This window comes from Lithobates pipiens, unplaced genomic scaffold, assembly GCF_037356315.1.
Source record: "Lithobates pipiens isolate NorthernLeopardFrog02 unplaced genomic scaffold, aLitPip1_a1.2 Scaffold_8, whole genome shotgun sequence".
Classification (NCBI taxonomy): domain Eukaryota; kingdom Metazoa; phylum Chordata; class Amphibia; order Anura; family Ranidae; genus Lithobates; species Lithobates pipiens.
In genome coordinates this window covers 456,859,486-456,882,126 of record NW_027507903.1, presented here as the reverse complement: position 1 = coordinate 456,882,126, position 22,641 = coordinate 456,859,486, and the positions used below count along the sequence as shown (strand labels likewise).

General features: G+C 41.2%; 1 protein-coding gene across 1 annotated transcript in view; it reads right to left on the bottom strand.

Moving 5' to 3' along the window:
* POLR3B (RNA polymerase III subunit B) overlaps positions 1-22,641 on the bottom strand; it is a 157,526-nt gene that overhangs the window by 65,473 nt on the left and 69,412 nt on the right. The window contains exons 16-19 of the mRNA XM_077468461.1: positions 19,961-20,114; positions 14,471-14,545; positions 13,222-13,320; positions 8,016-8,143 (exon numbers count right to left, since the gene is read on the bottom strand). Of these exons, the coding sequence (XP_077324587.1) occupies positions 8,016-8,143; positions 13,222-13,320; positions 14,471-14,545; positions 19,961-20,114 (456 nt within the window). The remainder of the gene's footprint in view (positions 1-8,015; positions 8,144-13,221; positions 13,321-14,470; positions 14,546-19,960; positions 20,115-22,641) is intronic.

Below are 22,641 nucleotides of genomic sequence, written 5' to 3'. Positions count from 1 at the left end.
CATCAATGCTCACAAATAAATATGCCTATTTTTTACAAATTTTGTCAAAGGAATAGATAAGACAAGGGATTTTTCTTTCTAACACTATTGCTTATAACAGTGATGATCTCAAGCAATAGTTTTAGCTGTCATGAATGGCTTTCATTCTTGATAGCCTGGGATCTGCGATTGGCTACAGATAATCTCATGTTGCAGGGTGCTGTGATTGGCTCAAGTACCATGTAACAGCTGTGGGCCAATCACAGCATTACAGTAGTAAGCAATCCATGACTGTTTTGGTAACATTCGAATCATGTGATCACTCTGACCAAGCGATCGCGATACCCAGAGCCATGATCCGCTGTGTCCGGTGGATGTGCATGTGCTCAGCGTTGCACCAATACATCACTGAGCTTGCAACTGCTGCAGTAAATACTGTGGTGGGGCGGCAAGTGGTTAAAAAGCAGACAATTTTTTTTGGTGCAAGCTCCACTAAAAGGAATCTTCCCCCCCCCCCCCCCCCCCCAAGAGGCCAGCCTTTATCAAAGCATGGATGCTTTTCACTAAAAAGAAGACCTGGTAATCATGCCACAAAGGCCCTTGTTCAGGTATTTGCAGGGTAAAATTGCTCAGCACCCATATCCCAGTTGTGCGCCTCTGTTATTACCCTGTTATACAAGCTTCAGATGACACAGATGGGTTTTTTTTCTCAACACACATTACCCAGGCATTGTCCATTGTTGTCACCAACAGGTAATGGACAATGCCGTTATTGCTAAATCACATGCAAGAAGACAAAGTGGCTGCAGGAGATCAGCAGAAATGAGCAAATGGTGAAAAAATTAAGTATGGCAACTCTTTACTACACAGTGTTTAAAGTGTTACTAAACCCAGGACCCTGCGTTCACTATACCTGAGCTCCCACAGTACACAAAACATGGAAATGCAATTATTTTAGTAAATATAAACTGCTAAATACCTTTTCTCGTCAGCAGTATATAGCAATCTTGTGACTTCTAGCAGTTCCTGGTAAAGCTTGTAGAAGGAGTTTTCATACTGCACTGAGCTGACCTATCAGGATGCAGGACCCCTGACTCTTTGTCTGGGCGTTGTTGATTGGCCCTGTGCTGATCACATGCACGCTCCCAAGAAAAAAAAAAAACACTCTAGCAAAACACACCAAACTGAGCATGTGCAGCCTCTGTCTCCAAAGGCTGTCTTATCCGGACCTGTTCTGGATGGTGTCAGTGGAAGAAGAGGGGGGATCTGTGCATAGAGGATCAAGTACCCTTGTTACACAATGCAGAGGATTAACCCCTTAGGTTCCACGGTGAGTATAACCCAGTGCCTTGAAAAAGTTCTCATTCCCCTTGAACTTTTCCACATTTTGTCATGTTACAACCAAAAACGTAAGTGTATTTTATTGGCATTTTATGTGATAGACCAACAAAGTGGCACATAATTGTGAAGTGGAATGAAAATGATAAATGGTTTTCAAAACGTTTTACAAATAAATATCTTAAAAGTGTGGCGTGCATTAGTATTCAGCCCCCTTTACTCCGATACTCCTAACTAAAATCCAGTGGAACCAATTGTCTTCGGAAGTCACCTAATTAGTAAATAGACTCCACCTGGGTGTAATTTAATCTCTGTATCAATACAGCTCTTCTGTGAAGCCCTCATAGATTCGTTAGAGAACCTTAGTGAACAGACAGCATAATGAAGGCCAAGGAACATACCAGACAGGTCAGGGATAAAGTTGTGGAGAAGTTTAAAGCAGGGTTAGGTCATTAAAAAAAAAAATCCCAAGCTTTGAATATCTCACGGAACACTGTTCAATCCATCATTCAAAAGTGGAAAGAGCATGGTACAACTGCAAACCTACCAAGACATGGCTGTCCACCTAAACTGACAGGTCAGGCAAGGAGAGCATTAATCAGAGAAGCAGCCAAGAGTCCCATGGTAACTTTGGAGGAGCTGCAGAGATCCACAGCTCAGGTGGGAGAATCTGTACACAGGACACCTATTAGTCGTGCTCTCCACAAATCTGGCCTTTATGGAAGAGTGGCAAGAAGAAAGCAATTGTTGAAACAAAACCATAACAAGTCCCGTTTGCAATTTGAGAGAAGCCATGTGGGGGACACAGCAAACACGTGGAAAAAGGTGTTCTGGTCAGATAAGGCCAAAATTTTACTTTTTGGCCTAAAAGCAAAATGCTATGTGTGGCAGAAAACTAACACTGCACATCACCCTGAACACATCATCCCCACCATGAAACATGGTGCTGGCAGCATCATTTTGTGGGGATGCTTTTTCTTCAGCAGGGACAAGGAAGCTGGTCAGAGTTGATGGGAAGATAGATGAAGCGAAATACAGGGCAATCTTAGAAGAAAACCTGTTTGAGTCCGTAAAAGACTTGAGACGGAGGTTCACCTTTCAGCACGACAACGGCCCTAAACATACAACCAGAGCTACAATGGAACGGTTTAGCTCAGTGATGGCGAACCTTGGCACCCCAGAGGTTTTGGAACTACATTTACCATGATGGACAACTACACTGCAGAGTGCATGAGAATCATGGGAAATGTAGTTCCAAAACATCTGGGGTACGAAGGTTTGCCATCACTGGATGAGATCAAAGCATAGAATGGCCCAGTCAAAATCCAGACCTAAATCCAATTGAGAATCTGTGGCAAGCATTGAAAATTGCTGTTCACAGATGCTATCCATCCAATCTGACAGAGCTTGAGCTATTTTGCAAATTACCGTAGAATGGGCAAAAATGTCACTCTAGATGTGCAAAGCTGGTAGAGACATACCAAAAAGACTTGAGGCTGTAATTGCAACAAAAGGTGGTTCTACAAAGTATTGACTTGGCTGAATAAAAATGCACGCCACACTTTTCAGATATTTGTAAAAAAAAAAAAGTTGAAAACCATTTATCATTTTCCTTCCACTTCACAATTATGTACCACTTTGTGTTGGTATACCACATAAAATACATTTACGTTTTTGGTTGTAACATGATAAAATGTGGAAAATTTCAAGGGGTATGAATACTTTCAAGGCACTGTAAAAGCATGCTTTACTGCATCTACAGACTGATTTTACTGTTGTGTGTTTAGTAAAACTTTAAGAAAAAAAAAAACGGTTGCTCAGTTGGGGTATAAAGCTGCTTCAAATTATAGAATCCATAAAATACAAACTCCATGCAAACATCGTCACGGGTGAAAATCAAATCCTGTACCCACCCTACCATTCAAAACATGGGAGAGGGGGTGTGTTCTGTAGTCCAACAGAAAGTTGGGAACATTGTAACTGCTAAGAATGCTCAACAGGATGTTACAAGCCAACAAGATTTATGGCAGGATCAATGGGTATATTTGCACTTATTGATAAGATATAAAAAAAAAAAAAAAAAAACACTTTGAAACTGTATATTAAACAGACCAAAATGGAGCAAAATTTATTGTTAGGGTTTATATGCATACTTTAAAATCCAATATTTTGCATGCATTACAACCACACATACTTTGTTCTATCACCTGTCAATAAGAGAAGCAATCAAACTTTACTTTGTATAAATAAGGCCAAGCACAAGCCTCTATTGACTGTTCCATATTCTGAACAAGAGAGTGTCTGGTGCCAAAGTCTCTATTTTTCAATAGTGGGTTTTTATCAGTTTCCTTATTCTTTGGTCAGGTGTTTAATAATAACATGCAGAAACAAAGGGCTTTTTTATTGCTGAAGATATCTAGCAGCCTTTGTATCCCAACCATCAGCGGTAACGTCAGTGCATTGTATCCAGGGAGCTAAATGTGCAAGACCCGGGGTCACAGCAGCTGAATACACCCCGCTCAGAAAACAGAGACAATGAATTGCAAATGACACTCCAGACAAAAAGCAGAGGGAGAAGGAAGGAGGCAAAAGAAACCTCATTCACTGCAAACACCACAAAAGGACTGTGCCAGGACTGAATTGGCTTTCTGTACACACTGATCCTGTATGACTGTGTGTGGCAAGAAACTAAACCTTCCACAGAAAGCAAAAAAAAAAAAAAAAAGGCTGAATCTGGAGTCTTTGGTGGTTCTTATTGCATATTAAAGCTGAAATCAATGCAGATATAAAAGAAATGAATGCAGTCTTGTAAACATCAATACACCAATAAATGTATTTTTCAAATGCAAGCCATGTAAGTACTTTTGGCTTGGTATCAGTCCCTGCTGTGCAGTCCATGTACAGCAGAGCTCAGTCTAGGAGTGGGGAAGCAGCTCAAGGAGCCTGTGGGAAAGTGTTACTGTAGCAATAAGAACAGGCTGATCATTTTTTTTTTTTGTTTCTCTCTACACACAGGTTAACTCTCCACCAAGTATCCCCTTCTCCCGGGCCACCACCTAATAACGTTATAGGTATGTAATGGAAAGTATGTAAGTAAATGTGAAGACATTGGAGGACTTGTGTAAACCCCAATGCTTCAGGGTTGAATGTAATTGTTTGTTGAACCTTTTATAAGAAAATAATAAAGATGATTTAAAAAAAAAAAAAAAAAAAAAAAGAACAGGCTGATAAGAGGAGAGAGAAGAGTGACAAATGTAAGAACTACTAAACTATCAGCATTACCCATTTTTTTTCGTGACGTCCTAGTTTCTGGCCTAGGCCAAAATGATGCAATGTATCCCTGGTGTATTCAGGAGGGACTTTCCTAGCTAAGCACACCCTCCTGTCTGCATGCCTGAGCTAAGGGCATAAGGATTCCAGAAAGCAAACACAGCTAGGCGCTAGCAAACACAGCTAGGCAGCTGCAGCTAGAAATGCTAGGGGGGTGTTTTCGAACGTGATTGCTCAAACAAAAATCAAGCATGGAGATGTCGAAGGATGGGCGAGTTTGCTTTAACCACTTAAGGGCCAAGCATTTTTTTTTTTTTTTTTTTTTTTTTTTTTAGTGGGAATGCTTCAACTTTTTTTCTACTATTTATACTTTTTAAAATGTTAAGCTTTTTAAACATTTTTTAACATTGAAGTCAATGAGAGCATGCTTAAAATACGTAAAATCTTCTTGCTCTGCCAAAAGTTTCAGCTCCTTCATACTTTCACCTACAGACGCCAAACAAACTTTAAAATGTTCACAGAATATTCAGCTATCTGGCTATATCTTTTCAGTCTGATATCTTTTACAGTTTTGGGGAAAAAGCTGTTTAAAGTTTAGTGATAATTTCAGAAAATGTCATTAAATTTAGGGCATCGAGGCTTTTGTTGTTTCCATGGTTACCAAAGCTTCTTATACACAGTGATGGGTGGTGAGGGAGAGCACAGACACACCACAGACACACTGATTTATAATAGACGTATATGATGGGGCAGTTTTGATGGGGGCAATATAATGGGACAGTTTTGATGCTATTCAGCATTCCTATGCATTTTCTCCAGGAAATGCATTTTCTAGTTAGTGGGAATGCTTCAGCAGTCCCACTATTGTTATTCATTTTTTTATTTATTAATCATCACCTTTTTAACTTTATTATTCCATACGTTTTTTGGCTCTGCGTGACTTCTGCATACTTTCAGCTATTAAAGCCATTCAACTTTTAAAATGTTCAGCTCTATCAGCTGATGTGTGCTCTCCTTCAACTTTTTTTCTACTATTTATACTTTTAAAATATTAAGCTTTTTAGCACTTTTTTTTTAACATTGAAGTCAATGAGAGCATGCTTAAAATCCGTAAAATCTTCCGCTGCCAAAAGTTTCAGCTCCTTCATACTTTCACCTACAGATGCCAAACAAACTTTAAAATGTTCACAAAATATAAAGCTATCTGGCTATATCTTTTCAGTCTGATATCTTTTACAGTTTTTGTGAAAAAAAACTAAGTTTAGTGATAATTTCAGAAAAGTCATTAAATTTAGGGCATCCAGGCTTTTGTTGTCTGTTGCTTCCATGGTTACCAACGCTTCTTATAAACAGTGATGGGCAGTGGGGGAGAGCGCATACACACCACAGACACACTGATTTATAATAGAGTAATATGGTGGGCAGATTTGATGGGGGCAATATGATGGGGCAGTTTTGATACTATTCAGCAATCCCACGCATTTTCTCCAGCAAATGCATTTTCTAGTTAGAGGTGTTGTTTTAAAAAAATGATTATTGCTAGAAATTTAATTTAGAACCCCCAAACATACTTTTTTTTTCTAGCACCCTAGAGAATAAAATAATTGTCGTTACAATACTTTCTGTCACACCGTATTTGCGCAGCGGTCCTATGAGCACACTTTTTTGGAAAAAAAAAATACACTTTTTTGAATTAAAAAATAAGACAACAGTAAAGTTAGCCCATTTTTTTTTTTTTAAACATTGTGAAAGATAATGTTACGCTGAGTAAATTGATACCCAACACGCCACACGCTTCAAAACTGCGCCCGCTTATGGAATGGTGACAAACTTTTACCCTTAAAAATCTCCTTAAGCAAGGTTTAAAAAAAAAATAAAAAATTCTACAGCTTGCATGTTTTCAGTTACAGAGAAGGTCTAGGGCTAGAATTATTGCTCCCACTCTACCAATCGCGGTGATAACCCACGTGTGTGGTTAGAGCACAGTTATCATATGTAGGCCCTACTCACGTTTTTTTTCTTATTTTACCTTTTTATTTCTACACCGTTTTTTAAAAACCTACAGGTAAGCCTATAATGTTCTCAGCTGAAAGTCCGACAGATGCCAGACCTTGTCGGAAAGAAGTCTCCCGTGCGCATGCGGTGCATACTAGCTCATTATGCCTTTTCCCTTACAAGTGTAGGAAAAAAAAAAAAAGTCAGCAGGTTTACTACCGCTTTAAGAGCTATGGGTGGAAGTGACGTTTTTAAGTCGCTTCCGCCCTGAAATGTCATGGAGATGGGTGGAGGCCATCTTCCCCTCACTCGTCTCCATGCCGAGGAAGGCACAACATCCGATTGCCTCCGCAGCTCCCGACAGCTCCGGGGGACCCTCTTCCGCGGCCAATAAAAGTGATCTTGCGGTGAATCCACCACAGAGACCACTTTTATCTTGAAGCGGACTGCCGGCCGAACAAGGTAACTGCTGCCATAATGACGATATCCTCCTTCAAAGTACAGATGTACATCGGTGTGCAGCGGTCCGGAAGTGGTTAAAGGAGAAGTTCACCTTTTAGAACATGTTACACCCATATTCAAGGTGTAACATGTTATAAAAGGAACGGCCCTCGACCTCCACTCTGACAGCTAGCGGGGATTTTCTCCCCGTGCCTGCTGTCAAAATCTAAATCAAAAAACAAAAACACAAAAAAAACATTGTTCCGTGAATGGAAAACTACAAGTCCCTACAAATTCTCAATGACCTACCATGGTGCTGTGAGCACTGTGGTAGTTCATTGGTTCTTCCTGTCAAGAGTGTTTCAGCTAGCCCCTACAAGGTACGAGCAGATACCCCAACATATCTGCATGAGTTCTAAATGGCATCAGTGATCTACTGATTGCTGGTGCAATGCTTTAAGGCAGGATAAGACCAGTAGGTATTGCTAAATTGCAGCAGAGAAAAAATAAATTTAAATCAGGTCTCCTGCCATGCCATGTGCATAGCCAAGGACTGGATGGACAAATACAAAGCCTCTGTTGGGTACAACAGCTCCCCTATACAGTATATGTAAGCATGTCAAGTACAGTTTCTATATTTTTCTTTGTAAAATTTAATTTAAAAATTGAGCATTAAAAAGGCAAAAATATTTTAAGTACTTTCTTTGAATAACATTCGTCATGTAATGTACAAAGAATTCCTGCAAATATTCACATAAAAGCTGGTTCAAAAATCTATTAGTGCATAGCCAGCTTTAGACTAATCAGCCTCTGCACCACAGTGACTCTTTTAGAGGGGCAAGACAAAGGAGAACCAGAATAAATCTTACAGGACGAAAGAAAACGTCAAAAGATTATTATTATTCTTTTTTTAAACTTAGTGTCTGCTTTTCCTTGCATAGCTAGAAATCAAGGGGGAAAAAAAAATTACTGAATAGTGTCCTTACACTTACCCATAGCCTGCTTCCCCATAGCACACTGGTAGGTGTTTCTTGGGGACTGGTTATGATGAGGATATGGAATAAGGCCAGCACAAACACCAAGCAATGTAAATGGCTCAATCTCCAAATGTGTCGTTTGTCTTGAAAAGAAAGGAAAAAAAAAAAGAAAAAGAAAATGATTACATTTAACATATGAATATAAAACAAGTCAAATACCACATGCAAAAAGTGAAGCAGCCTCCTCGCCACCATTTTTGCATCGGCCATGAAGCACAGCATTGTGGACGTGGCATGTATACAAACTTGTCCATCTCCCCCTATTAAATGGGGGGCAGTAAAACTGTTGCTCAACTGCCTGTTTTACTGCCCCCTATCACAAGTATAAACAAGCCCTTAGGGTTACATACTGGATGACTAGAAAATAATTAAGTCCCTGTTCACATCGGTACGACTTGTCATGCAATTTAACAGTTCCAAATCGCATGACAAGTTGCAGCCTATTTTAGGCAATGGAACCGTTCATATTGCAGCAATAATGAAAAAGTACCTGTTCTACTATTTGACGATTTAATTGTGACTTGAATAGACTTCTGTTAAATGAAGTCACAAGCCGCAATGAAATAGTCCATGCAAAATGAACTGATACATGGCTTTGAAAATCGCGCTGAAGTAGCGTGATTTCAAAGCCGCTCCGGTGTGAACCAGGACTAAAGAATATCTATACATAAAATACAAAAAAAAAAAAAAAAGATAGTTTTCAGCTTACCAGTCCTTAGACATGGTGGCAGCTTTAATTCTTTTTTCAAGGTATTATTTTCACCCAGTGATTCTGCTAGTAAAACTTCCTGTCCTAGGGCGACAGCCTTCACTCACCCTACTGTATCAGGACAACAGAAATCAGATAGGACTACAGGACTCAGCCCCTTTGTTACGGTGAAAAGGAGGTGCTGTGCTGGAGCATGTTACATCCTGAATACCGGTGTAACATGTTCCAAAAGGGGAACCTATTCTTTAAAGGCTAATTCTCGGAAAACATATACTGGTGTGTTGCCACTTGAAGGCATTAATGTATGAATCAAGATTAAGCTATTAAGGCAGCACGACCCAGATTACTATTGAGTGCATGGTAGGCAACAGAAAAGAGAACTTAAAAGTGCAGGCTGAAGCAACAGGTTCACCTCTCCAGCAGCATATACTTACCTTCCTTTTGTGAACACTGCTGCTTTATTCAGCCTCTGGAAGTAAAAATGAAAGCCTTGGGTATGCCAAGAGGTATTGTAGTTGCCAGTTTATGCATGGCTATGGCCTCCCCACTGATCACTCTTCCATACATGGAAGAAATAAGTATTTTCTTTGGCTCCCAGCACTGGATTGGTGGATGAGTAAAGGATGGAGGGGTCAACTCAGCTATTGTTTTGTACTGAATATTATACGGAATGTTTGACAAACACTGATCACATTTTCACTCTTACCACTCTACCCCTGCTCAGAAACTTGTGTAATCCATAAAGTCTTTAGCGTTGGGGTCCCCTTTTAGTAAGCTACATGGTCAAAAGTTTGTGGACACATGACCATCATTTACACTATATGGCCAAATATATGTGGACATATCTGTAAATTATTGAGTTCAGGTGTTTCCAAAGAGGGGTACGACTAATGCATGGTAGACACGATGAAATTGTCGGACGAACGATCGTCCATTTGTTTTTGCATGCTAATCTCAGATCGAACCTGAAGCGTTTACTAAAGTCGCGAAAATTGTCGTACGACAGAATAAAAATTGATGTAATTTGTTTGTAGTGTATTTGTATTGCATTTTCGAATGACAACTATACTGATTAAAACAAAAATTGTACGATCAGGCATCGTGCGAAAAAAACTTTTGTGCAAGTCTGATCAAATAATAAAATCGGATGAACTGTCCCGATTGGCTCTCGAAAGCTCTGTACTAATGAACAGATCAGGGCCGATCCTGGGAGGGTGTGTGCAGGGTGCACGGGACCCGGGTATCGCAGAGGAGGGGGCATCGAAGCTCCGGAGTGCTCCCCTCCCCACTCCTCTCCTTGTGCGAGTCCAGAGGCGAAGCGCATGTAGCGGGTGCTGTGGCTCCCCATCCCGCTTGCTCTCTCCACCGGGCAAATGACAGGAGCAGATCACAGGAGGAGAGACTGTGCCGCCACTATCAATGGGAAGAGGGCTCTCTGTGCTTACTGCCCATCCCCGCTCCCTCCTCCTGCAGAGAAGGAGAACGAAGCAGCCAGAGATCAGAGTGGCAGTGTCTGAGTGGAGAGAGCAGCTGCGGGCTCTTTCCCCCCTCCCTCTCCTCCTCGCGCTGCTGTACTAGTGAGCGGCGCTTGCCAGCACAGCCGCCCATTATGTTTCTTCTCCCTCCCTCATACTGGCCAGGGAAGAAATACAAAAAAAAAAAAAGGGAGCAGAGAAGAGGATTGTGGGACATGTAGTCCCGAGGACTGGCAGCCCCTACTGTAACCCGGAAACTGCAGCCCACACAGCTGAATGGGAGAGAAAGAGAGCCATGATCCCGGGAAAGCTTTCAGTGAAGTGCACCCAGGACTCCAAGGAGAGGACAATGCTGAGGGGATGCCATCAGAGAGAGAGAGAAACCCGCTGCCCTGAACCAGAGGGAGAGCCACACAACCTAGCGCCATCCCTGGTGAAGCAAGGAATGGAGTCATTGCCAGAGGCTAGATCTGAGCGCTACCTAGCGGAGTCGCCACAGGGCAACCCAGAGTGAGCTGACTGCTGATCAGAGGAACCGTTGTTGCTGTATCGCTGGGTCAGAGAGGTCGGCCAATATCTACTGCCATCCATAGTAACTGCAGTCTCTGACCATCTCCTGTACTACAGTCTGCAGCCTCTGACCATCTCCTGTACTACAGTCTGCAGCCTCTGACCATCTCCTGTACTACAGTCTGCAGCCTCTGACCATCTCCTGTACTACAGTCTGCAGCCTCTGACCATCTCCTGTACTACAGTCTGCAGCCTCTGACCAGCTCCTGTACTACAGTCTGCAGCCTCTGACCAGCTCCTGTACTACTGTCTGCAGCCTCTGACCAGCTCCTGTACTACTGTCTGCAGTCTGTCTGGGGGCTCTTTCTAACAGACTGTCTAATAGAAGCCCTCTCTGTGTGCATTCGAGAGACTCCCCTCTAGGTCCCATTAGTGTATTCTCTTCCTGAATTTTCTTTATTGTTATAAGATCATATAAGGATCCCAGGGTAATGAAGACTTCTTAGGGGAGCATCTGTGTTTGAGTCATTTCCATGGAAACATTTGTAAAGGGGAGGAGTTTGTAGGATGACCACGCCCATGTGGGGGCACCAGAAATATATTTCTGCACCCAGGTGTCTGTGACCCTAGGATCGGCCCTGGATCAGATTATCGTACAACTCCCCCGAAATCTGTAATTTTTGTACGATTTTCTGATCGTGTGTACGGGGCTTAATGCTATAGCATTTTAGACAACTGTACAGGGTCTACAATGTGAAAGTAGTAGTGATGAGTTCAGGTGTGCTTACACGACGATCGGAGTATGTGTGTGAGCCCACCAGAAAGCTGCAATCTGTACTGGTCCTGTATTACCTGTGGCTGTGGGGCAGAGAATGTCTTACCACCAGATGATTGGCCTGTACAGGTGACAGCTTCCCTGGGGGCAAATGCTTGTGGGGCACACCCTAAAAAAATGCAATATTGAAGCACACACATAAAGACATTTAACTCCTGCAAGGCTATTTAAGCTGTGCAGGAGTTAAGCTGGTGTGGAGGAACTCAAGCCTGCACAGATCCCTGACCTCCAACCCACAGAACACTTTTGGGATGAATACAAATGCCAATCTTGAGTCGGGTCTTCTCATCCAACTTCAGTACCTAACCTCATAAATGCATCTGGCATGAAATCCCCCAGACACACTTCAAAATCTTGTGAAGGATGAAGAGTTTTTAGCAGTAAAAGGGATGTACAAATTCATGTTAGTACTTATGGCTTTGGAACAGAATGTCCAACAAGAATACATAGGTGTGACAGTCAGGTGTCCACAAACCTGTAACCATATAGGAAACTGGAAAATGTAATTCGAACAACTTCCATCTTATTCATAAGCTGACCATACACTGCTTACATTTTGGAGAAATTCCTGCAGGCACAGCAACTTTTGGCGAAGAAGCATATTTGAAAATTGCCCACTGAACAGCAACTGCATCCAATCAGATGCAGTCACTATGCAGGTATCCCAGCCAGTAAACCTAGCTGTCAGAATATAATTGTCCGGCAGGGGGGATTTATCCATTTGCGCTATTAGCGTTGATCGTGAAAGAGCGAAAAATCTATAAGCGTGTGGCCAGCATTAGACAATCAAAATCTGTCTTGATGCAATCCATGAAGATTGGATTAGGTTGATTTATCTGTGTGACTGTAAATGCTGGGGTATGCGCTCATTAGAGGTTAGCAGGTTTGATGTAAGTCAGTGTCCACAAGGCTTTGTCAGCTACGAAGCCTTTTTATGACCTTTTCCATGACCTTAGGTCAAATAACTAAGATTCAGCCACTGATCAGAGTGCAATATATGCAGCATATATGGCCATTTATTTCATGCTTTGTAAACAGTTCTATTGCCACAGGAGACCAGAATCATGGATACACTTGATATGTATTTTGAATTACTGAGTAGTGTTCATTACCTGGCAGGAATCATTAGGCTGATGAAACACCCTTGAAATCATCTAATCTCAAAAAACAAAACTAAAAAATACCAGACAGCGAGTGTCGAAAGCCTAGTACACACTTTTAGTATTTTTTTCATTCAACCCAGTAGGGCTGAATGAAAAAAAAACAACTGACAGCTATGGAGAAGCTGTGTACTAACTATCCAACGTTAGTACAGCAACCTCCCCTGCTGTTCTATTGTGTCCTGATAGAGGGATGGCCCCATTGGCTGAGAGCGCTGATCGGGAGCTGACCCAGCAGACCTTTTTCAGTCATGCCCCTTCTACAAAAGTCCGGCTTTTTTCGAACCTACACCAGTACAAACAGGCCAAATATCCGCCAGATTCTTTTAAACCAGCTGATAGGGCCCAACATTTGGGCCTGTGTGTACCAGGCTTAACTTGGGGGGAGATCCTGCCAGCAGATGCAATAAGTGACTCCTTGTATGCGATAAACAGCAAGTTTAGGTTTAGAGGCTTTAGAACACTAACTTACTTGGTAATAGTGTGCTCGTAGAGGGCTACATAACAGTCATTCTCTTCATTAACATCCAAATACTCCACCAGACCCTCATGCAGAAAATCCTCAAAGCTCCTGAAAATGGACAAAATAATGAGAAATCAGCTCTTCCCTATACATGAAGTAAAAAACCCGGGCTATCCTTAAAGAAAAAGTCCAGGCATGACCCATAGAACACCACACCTTTTTCTCCTTTAGATCACATCCCACCATTTGCTATTTCTTTTACTGATGTGGACTACATCTCCCAAGAGCCATTTTCCTACATAAAGTGTGCTGGTAGGCTCTTTAGAGTGAAGGCAATGGCATTTTGTTGCTGTAAAATATTCACTTGGCTGCATGTCAAGTGGGTAGTCCAACAGGAATGCTCAGGCAAGCTGACAACACTGCTTGAGATTTCAGAACAGCACAGTCAGCGTTGTCAGACCACAACAGGTAATTGGGAGCTTATTGTATTTGTGGCAGTAGTATGCATATATATTGCAGAAATGCACTGCACATTTGTTTTTAATCTTTCCCAGACATAAACGTTAAATCTAACACCAAGCCAAACCTAGTTTTTACTAGACCCCAGAGGTAGGTCTTCAAAAGACACTTGTTATATTGGTGTCACTGCTAAATAGACTGGCTGATCTTTACAACTGCTTAAAATACATCGCTCATGAGGGAATCAAGGTGTCCACTAGAGCTGACCTTTAATTTTCGAAAATGCTAGATGCCTGGCAGTTATTCTAATGTTCTTTTTTTCAATACTTCCCAGGCAACAGCCCAGAACAAACAAAGATGCTGACATTTTTGTCACTTAAATTCATTTGTGATAAAAGTGGTGAGGGGCGCTAATTAAATAAGAAAACACGCCCCTCACTACATTTATCACATTTACACTAGAATTTTCAATCTAGCACGAGGGATAGCAGCTGAAGATTTTATTTTATTTATTTTTTGCACGCAGATTAAGACACTTTTTTTGGTGCAAGGTTGGTATTAATTTTTCATTAAATTCATTTGCATCTGTAAGTACATCTATATGATGTCAGAAAAGTAAACACAAGGTTGAGCCACAGTGCTGGCACCTCAATTTTTAGCCTGGTTCTTGGCATGGAGAGGATAACAGATTTCAGGTAAACAAGGAGTTGTAATAAAAAAATAAAAAATGAAAAAAATAAAAAAAAGGACAGTTTTCATTTGTACGGTAAATGGAGAAAAAAAAAAAAAAAAAACATACCTGTAACCTTGTGTAAGCTCCTGGATATGTTTGTTGGTCACCATACTCCTCTGATTCTTGACAATAATATAAGGCCTGGGAAGGAGCAGAGTGGTTGTCAGTGCTCATACATGCTAATGTTGGGTGCCACCAACCAGGCTACACAGTATGGCAGAGGTGAGCAAGGTAATAAGATTGAACTAAGGCTAAACGGTATTACAAATCTCTTCATAGGTAAACCTTTTCCCATACAGTATATGTATTTTAATTGTGCAATTAGCTATGTGCCTGAAGTTTAAACTTAAAAACTGCACTGCAAACACAAAAACCAAAAGTGCGGCATGCATGATGTTTACACATTAAAGTAGATTTAATTCCCAAATGTATTACATTTTGTTCACTAAACTTAGGTTTAATGTAGAAAATTTTTAAATAATGCATTTGGATGGCAAAAATATCAATGCAATCTATACACTGGGGGGAGAACCTCTGGGGGAATCTAGGATGGAACGGGGACCTGGGGGTCCTAGTAGATGATAGGCTCAGCAATGCCAAGCTGCTGCTAACAAAGCAAACAGTATATTGGCATGCATTAAAAAAGGGGATTAACTCCAGAGATAAAGCGATAATTTTCCCGCTCTACAAGACTCGGGCCCGGCCTCACCTGGCGTATGCTGTCCAGTTCTGGGCACCAGTCCTCAGGAAGGATGTACTGGAAATGGAGCGAGTACAGAGAAGGGCAACAAAGCTAATAAAGGGTCTGGAGGAAATTAGTTATGAAGAAAGGTTGGGAGCACTGAACTTATTCTCTCTAGAGAAGAGACACTTGAGAGGGGATATGATTTAAATTTATAAATACCGTACTGGTGACCCTACAATTAGGGAAACAACTTTTTTGCAGAAGGGAGTTTAACAAGACACGTGGCCACTCATTAAAATTAGAAGAAAAGAGGTTTAAACTTAAACTACGTAGAGGGTTCTTTACTGCAAGAGTGGCAAGGATGTGGAATTCCTTTCCACAGGCAATGGTCTCAGCAGGGAGCATCGATAGCTTCAAAAAACGATTAGATAAGCACCTGAATGACCACAAAATACAGGGATATACAATGCAATACTGACATTTAATCACACACATAGGTTGGACTTGATGGACTTGTGTCTTTTTTCAGTCTCACCTACTATGTAACTATAGCAAACAATTCCTTTTTTTTCTTTTTGTTGTTTTTTTTTTTTTTTTTTTTTTTTAAACACGGTATTAATATTTTTTCCATCTCTGTTCTATTGATCTTCTTCAGCCTCCTTTAAACACTTCATATCTGCATGAACTAGCTGCAACATCAGCTGCTTATTGCTCTGAACAAAGTTCTTGAAAGTGACAACAGCGGCCATTCCTGGGATATGTGCATTGGCACAATGGCTTGGTGAAAGGGTGATGACATATGAACAGCTGGGAACAGAGCATTGTCATTCTATAAACAGGAACTACCTGAACAAGGGCTTCCATGGCAGGTATTTTAATTAAAAAAGTAAAATTACTTTTGAAATTCCATTAACTTTTATCTGGGTTTAAATCCCCTTCAAGAGTAGCACAAACTGTTGGCTATAATGCACACAAAATAAATGTATCCAAACAGGTCAAAACAAATAGTCCATGGGACTTTTATGCAGGCCATATAAAAACACTAAAAAGTATAAGAAATCAACAGTATTTATAACAAAAATAAAATGAATTAAAAATTAAAAAAGTTGCACCAAAAATGTTTGTTTTTTTACAATTTTCTGCACATCAATACATTCTTAACAAGGAAATCCATCAGTAAATTGTGCCAGTGAGGAAAGAACTATGGAATACACGATAAATCTCAATACGTTTCATGAATCATGGTTCACTTCATCAGGAGTTTGAGGTTATTAACAGGGTGCAATTCGGTATCGTAAACGGAGTTTAAAAAAAGACCATATTGGCAACACCAAACAACCACAAACTGGGAAGTCTGTCCCAGGCGCTGTGAAGACAGGGGGAAGGGCAAAGTGGTGCAATCACAATAAGAGCCTGGGAGCAATTGCCTCTGCCTCCTGCAGTGCCACTGGCCTTCCTTTCCTCTGTGTTCAATAGCCCCCGGGACAGAATTCCCAGTTTGTGGTTATCGTTTGGTGTTGCCAACATGGCTTTTTTTTAACTCCATTTATTACACTGAATTATAGCCTGTCAATATCAAACTCCTGATGAAGTCAAGCATGATTCATGAAACGTGTTGAGATTTGATACATTCTATCATTCTTTATTGAGTGGCACAACTTACTGATAAATTAAGGAAGTATTGATGTGTAGAAAATTGTAAAAAAGAAAAATGTTTTTGATGCAACTTTTTTTTTTTTTTTTTTTTTAATTCATCTGATTTTATATGTTCTAATAAAGATTGTTGATTTCTTTGGTGTTTTTATGACCTCCATAAAAATCTTATGGACAATTTTCCTTGACTTCTTTGCAAGTATTCTTGGGATGGAGATACTGTATATTTGCCTCTATTCTAGACCCAGTATTCTGTATGCATGTAAACATCGATAGGTCTAAACAGATTGAAAACCTTCGAAATTACATTATTATACTTATTGTATGTGATTTTAGTGATTGGGTTTAGATCACTGCACATAGTTTTGTGTAAGAAAATAGGAGGTAAAAAAGTACCTTTGTTACCCAAATCCCTGATTTCGATGATCTGAATGGCTGTCATCACCAATAAGACACTTTCTTCCTGTTATACCTTTGACGTTTACATACATCAGCAAAATGAAGCCATCAGTAGCTGTCAAGAAGTCCTATTCTCTCACATTATTGCTCATATGGTAGCGACTTCTTTGTGTGGGAGATGAGGGCTGTTCATAGAAAACTCGGGGGACTGGTCTCTGTACTACAGGTAGCAAGGAGCCATTATTGAACCTCGGGCTTTCAGCCATATTGGCAGCAGAATGACCGTCCCATCACTCAGAACAGGAAGATAACCTGGATCATTTGTGTGTTTTGGCGATTAGCCTATGCCTGCTTTCTTTGATAAATTACATCTCTATTTAGCTTAATGAACCTGTCAACAATGTCACTAACTGATACTCTGAGGCCCTATTTTTTTTAAATAAAAAAACAAACAAAATTTCAATTCCAAGCATTTTTGAGCAAATGCTTGTATCGCATGGAAAATATTTATAATTTATAAATATTTTGCGAATTAACCACTTCTTGTCCGCGCTATAGCTGAAAGACGGCAATGGTGCGGGCTTACTTTGCCAGGAGGGCATCCATGGATGTCTTACTGTGATCACACTGCCCACGCATATTCTGTGGCTTTTGGACTCTGTTGATCACAGATTGGGGTAAAGTGCAATCCCAGTGGCCCTTTACCACATGATCAGCTGTGTCCAATGACGCTGACAGCATGAGGAGACAAGAAGAGAGTCAATAACCGGCTTGTGTTAAAAGGACATCAGTGTCCTGATTATCAGTGCAGTCCCAATAGTGCCCACCAGTGCTACCAATCAGTGTCCATCAGCAGAGAAAAAATTGCCAGTTTGCAAAATGTTATAACTATAAATGTTTTTTTTTTCCCCCAAATATTCTGCCTTTATTTGTTTAACAAAAAATAAAAAACCCAGTGGTGATTAAATATCACCAAAAAAAATTATAATTTTGTTTGAAATACATTGCGTGGTCATGCAACACTGTACCCAAAGTGTGACAGCACTGAAAGCTGAAAATTGGCCTGGGCAGGAAGGAGGTAAAAGTGGCAATTAGGCAAGTGGTTAAAGAACCTGTCACTTTGTGAACCAAGAGCAAAGTAAAAGGTCCTCTTTATAGACCATATCCTCAACTACTAACACTTGTACTTTACCTGCACTCCCCACTGTTGCCAGCCAGAGACCTTAAAAATACCCAGTAACTCAAAGTCTGAAGGAGTAGGTTACCCAACCTTTCCCCCACTATGCAGAGTATGGCGATTGAACAGCAGATCACCATGCCCCTAGCACTATCAAGAGGGAACCTGTCCATAACCCTGTCTAAGCTCCCACACAGACTTAACACAAGGCTTTCTATGTAAAGTTGCGATATAAAATAGAATAAAAAAAAAAAATAAAAAAAAGAAAATGTGGCCTTGAATTCTAGTCATTTTGATCAGTGTGTGGTGTCCCTGAGCAACAGAAGTTGGTCATTTGATTAGCTTCTTTTGAAGGGACAGGTTGGCATTTCGCTATGAGGGGCTGCAGAATTCCTCAAGTCAACTCTATTGTGTAGCATTCCCCATATTCAAAATCCCCCTACCCAAAGGACACAGATTGGTGAATGGGCAAAGTGACAGTGTCTTTTTAAGTGTATAGCTATTTAAACTTGTCATGCTTCTGTTTAATACCAAAAAAATGAAAAAATTAAGCATTTACATGGGAAACTTTACCAGTTCTTACATATGACTGCATTAGATTTATTTTTTAGCCTCTTTTTTTCTATTCTGATCTGGCCAGTAAATCTGTTGTTTTTCAAAAGAACAAGCTCTCTTGCAGATGTATCAGTTACAGTGGTGAAACAAACCATTTAACACTAACCGGGGTGCTTAACACAATCAGCTTTTATTTTAAAACCTTGATCGCAAAAGGGGAAAAACTGTTTGCTGTAACTGCTTATAAAGTGTTAGCTGGAGTTTGGCTTCAATTTGTAAGATGTACTAGCAGATATGGTCATATACACCAACACCCCTCCCCTAGACTGACAATTCTGCTGTTCAAATGTGCAGCATACAGGTGGTGTGCTACTGGCCATAATCACAAAGGTAAAAAGATAAGGGAGAAAAAAAAAATATAATAAAAAAAAATATTTCGTTTTATATATATATATATATATATATATATATATATATATATATATATATCTTTATTTCACAAACAGCATCAGAGAGAAATCATGCCCCCTGCTGATTGGCAGAGCTCAAAACTGGATGGAAATAAAGAAAAATCCTTTGGCAGGTAAAGTAGCTGCCTTACACATATTTCATTGGTACTTTAGCTGTTTGCCTAGAGTGTCGCTTTAAAAGAAAGTGGCACTCCAGTTTCTTTTGAAACCTGCAGCTAGCAATATTTAATAATTTTTAAATTGTTTTAATTAATAATAATTACAGATCCAGATGGAAATCTTCAGACTAAATGATTAGAAAACTACAGGTTACATAACATGATTCTGCAGGAAGAACATTTGTGAAGATCTATTGAAGTCTCAGATAACAGAGGCGTGTGGCCCATTGGAGACTCACCTCCAAGAGGAGACACACAGACAATAGATGGCATTTGAGATTTAAAAGTCAAGAGTGCTCGGCAAAAGAAACAGAATTAGAAAGGAGCAGTGGCCTCTAGGTGCTTCCTCGCCTCTGAAGAATGTAGCGTACAGCCGCCTGTTCTTAGCACTCTTATTATCCAGAGCCTATTATTTAGACTAATTATTTCTTCCCCTCTCTTATACAAGGAAATAATGACCTGCACAGCCGGCCTCCATCCGAGGAGATGTACACACAGCGGTCTGACAAGTTGGTGGAAATGGAAACAAACTCATTGATGTAGCCCGCTCGTCTCATCAGCCGAAACGTGTTCACCAGCTTCTGGTGGTCCCGAATGACTCCAAGAATGTTTCCTGATGACAGGAATGATAGCAAGAAAACACCAAAAATAAAATTGACACACATAGGTGTGAGATTGTAATTAGCAGAGGCCAAAACCAAAATAAGGGTTAAAAAAACAAACAAACAAAAAAAAACCCTCACACACAGTTGTTCATCCCCCTTCCCCCCCACCATATCAATGAACCTACATCATTGGGCATTTGCTTTGAGGGGGAGAGAGAAAAAAAAAAAAAAGTAGAGAAAGTGCATGTGCACGAAAGAAAGAAATAGAAAAAGAAAAAGAGCGAGTGCGAAAAAGCGAGCGTGAGCAAACGAGAGAGGGAGAGAGGGAGAAGGCGCCGACGAGAGAGGGAGAAGGCGCCGACGAGAGAGGGAGAAGGCGCCGACGAGAGAGGGAGAAGGCCCCGACGAGAGAGGGAGAAGGCCCCGACGAGAGAGGGAGAAGGCCCCGACGAGAGAGGGAGAAGGCCCCGACGAGAGAGGGAGAAGGCCCCGACGAGAGAGGGAGAAGGCCCCGACGAGAGAGGGAGAAGGCCCCGACGAGAGAGGGAGAAGGCCCCGACGAGAGAGGGAGAAGGCCCCGACGAGAGAGGGAGAAGGCCCCGACGAGAGAGGGAGAAGGCCCCGACGAGAGAGGGAGAAGGCCCCGACGAGAGAGGGAGAAGGCCCCGACGAGAGAGGGAGAAGGCGCAGACGAGAGAGGGAGAAGGCGCAGACGAGAGAGGGAGAAGGCGCAGACGAGAGAGGGAGAAGGCGCAGACGAGAGAGGGAGAAGGCGCAGACGAAAGAGGGAGAAGGCGCAGACGAAAGAGGGAGAAGGCGCAGACGAGAGAGGGAGAAGGCGCAGACGAGAGAGGGAGAAGGCGCAGACGAGAGAGGGAGAAGGCGCAGACGAGAGAGGGAGAAGGCGCAAACTAGAGAGGGAGAAGGCGCAAACTAGAGAGGGAGAAGGCGCAAACTAGAGAGGGAGAAGGAGCAAAAGAAAGAACAAGTGAAGACAAGAACGACCGAAGGAGCAAAAAAGAGAAAAAGAAAGAAAATATAAAGAAAAACACATTTCCTACAGTAAATTTACACAAGGTCTTCTAAAAGGACCGGGGGCATACATATTAAAATTACAAAATATTAATCGAGACCTCAAGCTGGGCTGTTTCATTTTAGGCTCTGAACATTTATAACACCAGCTGATAATGAAGGATTTAAATTCATAAAGAAAATAATTACTTGCATGCTCCCTGTTATAATTTGCTTTCACAAATCATGTTAATCAGCCTTCTCTCCTACTCTTCATCTGCAGTGATCTCTCTACACTAATGAGGAACTGGCTGGGGCTGTGCAGTGACTCACTCTCTCTACAGGGGGGTTACATACACACTCTGAATACGCTGGAATTTAATATTTTATCCATCTATTGAAAAAAAATATTGAACTGCTTATCTCATCATCTATTAAAAGGTTAAGTAAAAAAATTGCATTACTTGTAATTTTTAGCTTTACATCTTTCTCTTATTTACACAAAATTCAACTTATTTTTCATTATTGGGAAAATGGGTTTTGCCGTGTGTTAAACTTTACAAATTTAATATAACTTAGCCAGTTTCTTTTTTACTTTGTTTGCATTATCTCTGGAAACTGAAGAAAGAAAATCGGAACTCCAAACAACCTAGTAAACAAATGAAAAAGTTTCCCTTGTGTCATGGATTGTAGACTACCTGACAGGGAGACCACAGTATGTGCAATTGCAAGACTGTGTGTTGGATTGGGTGGCCAGCAATATTGGGGTTCCACATGGGGACAGTTCTATCTCTCCCTTTCTTTTTACTGTCTCCACCACTGATTTCAGCAACCAGAGTCTTGCCATCTTTAGAAGTTTTCTGATGACTGTGGTAGCGAGCTGCATCAGGGATGGGAAAGCGACTGAGTATAGCACTGTGATGGAGAACTTTGTCACATTTAGATACAGATGATTATCCTCACACCATGTGACCAAGGAGCTGGTTGTCGAATTGAGAAGGAGAAAAAAAAAAAATAAAGTGACCATCATCCGAGGCGTGGATGTGTATGTAGTAGCTAGTAACAAGTATCTGAGGGTGCATATATTTAACTCCACTTCAGATCCGTGCTATAGCCGAATGATGGCTAGAGTGCGATCTCGGCCCCTGACCACGTGATCAGCTGTCAGCCAATGACAGCTGATCACGTGATGTAAACAGAAGATCGGTAATCGTTTTTTTCTCCTCAAGCTTACAGCGAAAAAAAAGCCAATCACTAGCTTTAGTGCAAGGGATATCAGTCCCAAAGAGGAAGAGGTGAAGACGCCTCATCTGTGTCCACCAATACCGCCTTCCAGTGCCCACACAGTGCCACCAATCAGTGCATAAGTGCCATCAGTACCACCTATCAATGCCCGTGAGTGCCACCTATAAATGCCCACCAGTGGTGCCATTCAGTGCCACCTAGAAGTGTCACCTACTAGTGTCCATCACTGCCACCTATCAGTGCCAGCTATCAGTGTCACCTAACAATGCCCCTCAGTGC